This window comes from Coffea eugenioides, unplaced genomic scaffold (genome assembly GCF_003713205.1).
Source record: "Coffea eugenioides isolate CCC68of unplaced genomic scaffold, Ceug_1.0 ScVebR1_532;HRSCAF=1225, whole genome shotgun sequence".
NCBI lineage: Eukaryota > Viridiplantae > Streptophyta > Magnoliopsida > Gentianales > Rubiaceae > Coffea > Coffea eugenioides.
This window is the reverse complement of record NW_020864379.1, coordinates 65,967-71,376: the sequence shown is the minus strand read 5'-3', so window position 1 is coordinate 71,376 and position 5,410 is coordinate 65,967. Positions and strand designations below refer to the sequence as shown.

The 5,410-nt window shown below is 41.0% G+C and overlaps 1 protein-coding gene across 1 annotated transcript; it reads left to right on the top strand.

Moving 5' to 3' along the window:
* The first annotated feature begins 2,171 nt into the window (after positions 1 to 2,171).
* LOC113758481 lies at positions 2,172 to 3,995 on the top strand. The gene has a single exon (XM_027301322.1). It carries the CDS (start codon positions 2,172 to 2,174, stop codon positions 3,993 to 3,995), a length of 1,824 nt encoding a protein of 607 aa, XP_027157123.1.
* The last annotated feature ends 1,415 nt before the right edge of the window (positions 3,996 to 5,410 follow it).

The following is a 5,410-nucleotide window of genomic DNA, read 5'->3' as shown; positions in this document are numbered from 1 at the left end:
TTTACTTGATTATCTCGCGCTTGCATTGCATTTGGGGGGGTGTGTCACCTTTAGAGCCTCGCGTGGTTCTCAACCCCTTCCCTCAAAATAGGGGAACACTTCATACGTGCATGTTTACTTGCTTTATCCCATTTTATTTTTATTTTCGTGGGCGTTTCCCACACCGCCTTGTAGGATTAGGATCGATTGCCTTGGGTAGGCGGCTGGTGTGCTCTGCGCCCATAGCGCTATCTAAGGGATCACTCGAGCCACCGATCAAAGGCCCTGGGAGTGATGACCCTTCGCCTTTAGGTCTGAAGGCTTGGGAGCCGAAGCTTTATCGAGTCTAGGCATTAGTGAACCAAACCTCATGCATCCATATTAGCATTTTCCTAGGCTAGAGTCAGCCTTACCCTATTTTAAGCACATTAGGCACGAGGGAAGGGGTTCCACCCCTTTTACTTGCTTTATTGTATTTCTTTTCTTAATTGCTCCCAATGTATTATGTGTACTATCAATTGCACTAACCATTCTTTTGTTTTCCTGGCTTGCATTCATATGCCTTAGCAATAAGAGGCCCTTTTGGCACTCTTTTAGTGGCTCACCCACTAGATAGCTCACATGTCTAAATTTCAGTCTTTGCACTTACTTTTCAGTAAATACATTTCATGTTTAGACCTTTTCCCCCCGTTGCATTATTTATATCCTTTAGGCCATATTTGTTGCATATTTACATTGCTTTAATAAACTGGCATCATGCATTAACCATAGAAAGGGAATGCCACATAGGGAATCCCGTGTTTAGGAATAAGCCACCTTGTGTCTCGGATACTTAATCCAATGAGACTTGCACGTTTATATTTCATGTACCATCCAAAGGGGTAGTGCACAAGGTAAGGTAAGATCCGATCATTTTCATAGAGTGATCTTTGGAATATGAGCATCTAATAATCACTTTTTGGCCATTTTATCAAAAATTGGTAAAAATCCCTTGCGCGAAGGACATTAATTTGAAGAAATTCACAAATGATTCCTCCTATTGAGATAAATAAATAAATTGAGGCCAAATTGTGATTTTAGAAGGCTCATAGACTGATTTTCTGAAACCACCAATGGCCGGCCGATTCGATCAATCCATTTTGTCAATTCCTAATCAATTTTGAATAAATCAAATCATTTGACCAATTTACCCTTTTTAGGGTCATTCGGTCGATTTTGAATAAATCATCAAATCATTTGACCAATTTACCCTTTTTAGGACCATCTGGTCGATTTTGAATAAATCGTCAATTCATTTGACCAATTTACCCTTTTTAGGGTCATGTGACCAATTTACCCTTTTTAGGACCATCTGGTCGATTTTGAATAAATCGTCAATTCATTTGACCAATTTACCCTTTTAGGGTCATGTGACCAATTTACCCTTTTTAGGGCGATCTGGTCAATTTTGAATAAGATCCTCAATTTCATGCGATCAAATTCCTTTTTTAGGATGATCCGGCCAATTTTGAGTAAGTTTTTAAACTTCATTTAAGTCATTTGACCCGTTTCCCTTTTTAGGATAATCCGCTCGATTTTTAAATAAATTGTCAATTTCACTCAACCCATTTGACCAATTAGGGTTTCAATGTCAATTTCAAATTGGGAAATTTAGTCGATTTTTGAGAAAACCATCCATTGCATCCAGCCATTTGATCAGTTGGGGTTTTAACCCGTGATTCACTGAGAAATTTTATCAACGAATTCCAATCTCTTTGATAGGAAGTTCGTCAAGGTTAAACCCGTGCGTTTTTGCAAGTTCTTGTATCGATCAAAAGTGATCGATCCCTTCGGACGAGGTCCTCATTTTAACAAACGTCTCTTCTCATTCCAATTGGCCAAATTTTCAAAATTATTTTTCACTCAATTGATCGGATTCGTCAGGTATGGTATAGTGCCTACCCTAGAGGATTGCATTCTCATGCTAGGCCTACCCTTGGCACAAAAAGGGTTCCCCCATAGGACATGCATCCGAATTACTCTAATTGTTACTAACTCCTGTTTTTTTTCCTTTTCTCTTTTCTTTTTGACAGCAGTCAATCAAGAAGGGTATCTAATAAGGGTTTTCCTACATTCTCAGGTAGTATATAGCTACCCGAAAAAGCCCCATTATCACCCGATCGCGTAACCGAGCTTCAAGAGATAGTGTAAACATGAGTACCCATCCAGAATCGTCTGATAGGCCCGCCACCACATCACCGACTGACTTGGCAAGTATGGGAGCTCAACTGAGCGAAGTTCTAAACCGATTTAATGAGCTGAGCGTTGAAATGATGGCCCAACGGCGAGTAATCGATCAATTGGTAGCTAGTGGTGCTAGCGATGAACAACATGAGCCCTTACCTCCTGGCCAATCTGGACCTCAACCCATATTTTTACCTTATACTCAAACCTTTGTTACTTCACAAGTCATAAACCCACCTGAGGAAGCCTTTGCTTATCCCACTCATGGCCCGCAACCTGCTTATGTATCTCACATCCAAACAAACCCTCCTCATGTCCAAATTCCCCAAAAGTATCCGCCAATTACTATGAGCATGCCATTCGAGCCACGGGGACCTTATTATTACCCCACCGCTGAGCCGTTCACCCTAGATACCGCTGCTCAAGGGAAAATTGAAGCCGGGGAGTCATCCGCACCAGTGGATAAGAATTTGCTAAAGCGATTGGATCAGTTTGAGGATTTCATAAGGAAAGGCCAAGGCTTGAACAAACAAGGAGGGTTGGACTACAACGAGCTGTGCCTATTTCCGGATATGCAATTGCCCATGGGTTTCAAAACACCCAAGTTTAGCAAGTATGATGGAACGGGCAACCCCAAGACGCACCTCCGAATGTTTGCCAACAAGTTGGGCAAGCCAATAGATGACGAGAATCTACCAGTTCGTTTGTTTCCTGAAAGCTTAGAAGGTGACGCGTTGGATTGGTATTCCAATTTGAAGCCGGAGGATATGAGATCTTGGATGGATTTGTCAACTGCTTTTATGAGGCAATACGAATACAATTGCGAGCTTGCTCCAACGAGGGCCACACTTGAGGGGACTAAAAGAAAACCATCTGAGGACCACAAGACGTACGCGAAGAGATGGAGGAAACTGGCCGCCAAAGTGGAGCCTCCTATGACTGAAAACGAGATTGTTCGCACGTTCATCAAAACTCATGACCCGCCTTACTTTGAGGAAATTTTTCGAATGACCGGGTGTTCCTTTGCCGAAATTGTCAATAAATTGGAAGAATTTGATGAGTTTGTGAAGGCCGAAAAAATTATTAATGTGTCAACATTGAAGATGCAACTAGAGGCTCTGCAAGGCCAGAATTACAGTGGGGAAAAATCCCAATCTAAGGGAAAAGAAGAGGAAACTGCCTTTGTTGGGAATCAGGGCTCCTCGGCCAGACCTAGATTTTCAAACCGCCTTGCTTATTCATCACCCTATCCATACTACCCAAGCTTCCGTCCTATCCATCATACCACTATTAACCATTCTCGACCTCGACCAAATTATCCAAATGTACTCACACCACCCTTTCAAAATCCTCAACCAAGTCTCCAAACTAGACCTCGCCCTCCTTTTAACCCAAGACCTATTCCACCCCCTAGCCCAAATTACTACTACCAACAAACCAGTGACACCCAAAATTCAACGTCAAACCGAACCTTCACCAATCTAGGTCGGCCTGTTGACCAATTATATGAGCAATTGAAAGCTGTCGGGAAAATTGGTGTTATACCTCCTAAAGTCTATTCCAATCGTTTTCCTTCTGGCTATGACCCTCAAGCGGTCTGCGCTTATCATTCTGGAGCTCCCGGGCATTCCACCAATGATTGTCGGGCATTGAAACATGAAATCCAGGATATGATCGAATTCGGAGCAATAGTGCTAAAGAAAAAGGGTGAACAGGGACAGAGTGTAAGCACAAACCCCTTTCCCAAACATGAGGACACTTTAGAGGCACCCACCTCCAGTGACGAAATCTGAGAATCTTGAAGGCACGTTGCACCATTTGGATGGCCGAGTATTTTCCCTCTTGAAGGGAACTTTGGTAAATCTAGGGGTTGTTATTTACTAAATTTCACCAGAAACTGTTTCCTGCATATGTGAATAGTGTAATGAAGGCATCTTTTGCAATTGAGTTTATCTTGTTTCCACTTTGATTTGGAGTTGCATGAAGTGCATAATTTGTTTGATTTGATTATTGTCTTGATTCTTTTAAATTCTTTTAAGATGGCCAAAGGTGAAATTATTTGACCCTCTGGATATCATTGTTCTGGAATTCGATAAAGCCCTTCATTGAAAATCCCTTCATTTTAAAATTCCTGCATTAAAACTCCCTTCCTTGAAAAACCTTCATTGAAAATCCCTTATAAAACTTGCTTCATTGAAATCCCTCCATTGAAAATCCATCCCTTGGAAAAACCTTCATGGAAAAGGCCAAGATCCCTTCATTGATAAAAATTCCTCCCCTGCCAAGCTCGAAGCTGATTGGTCAGAGTAGGATTACCAATGATTGATTCTAATTGATGAAAAACAGCTGAATGTCATAAGCATGACCTATGTCTGCCACCGATCTTCTGAAAAGGAAACAAAGGGCTAAAGCGATGAAAGACGAAGTCGAAGGCATATTTACTTCAAATTGACAAAGCTTATTGGGTGTTCAAAGGAGAAATGGATGGACAGACGTTCCCTCAACCTATCAACTCGGACATGTGTAAGAAGTTCTTTATTTGATTATGCAAATTTCTTTTTGGAAATCGCGCAAGGGACGAGGCACAAGTCAGGCCATCTTCCTTTCCAATCAAAACATTTCATCCCTAGTCATCCCCTTTGAGCTATTAGAACAATAATTTTCGTTTGGCAACCCCTGAGAACTGCAAACCCCACACTGGGGCAAATTCATTTTGAAAATGATCAGAAAGGAAAGAAAAACCCCATATTGGGGCAAATTTATCTTTGGAAAAGAGATGAAAAAGGGAAAAGAACCCCACACTGGAGCAAATTTAGTTTTTGAAAAAAAAAAGAAAAATGCAAAAAAATGCAAAAAGTAAGAAGAATGCGATGAAGAAAATGCAAAGAAAAAAAATCCAATCAAACTGGGGAAAAATTTTCCTCAGTTTCATTCAAAATTGGAAATGATCTCAAAATGATGCAATCTCAGGTTATTTCACACCTCTCATCAAATTTGCTTTCAAGCCTCAACTTTTCTTGAAATACCCCACCTGACCCCATTACAAAAGCCCAAAGTCCTGGCTTTCGTCACTTGCTGTATTTCTATTGAAAAGTTTGCTAATCAACTGACAAGTGATGTCCATAATGCCTTCGCTTAATCTTACAAGGGGAAGTGCATTTTACTGATGTCAGAAATCTTTAACTCATATTCCCGAGGCGATTAAGGT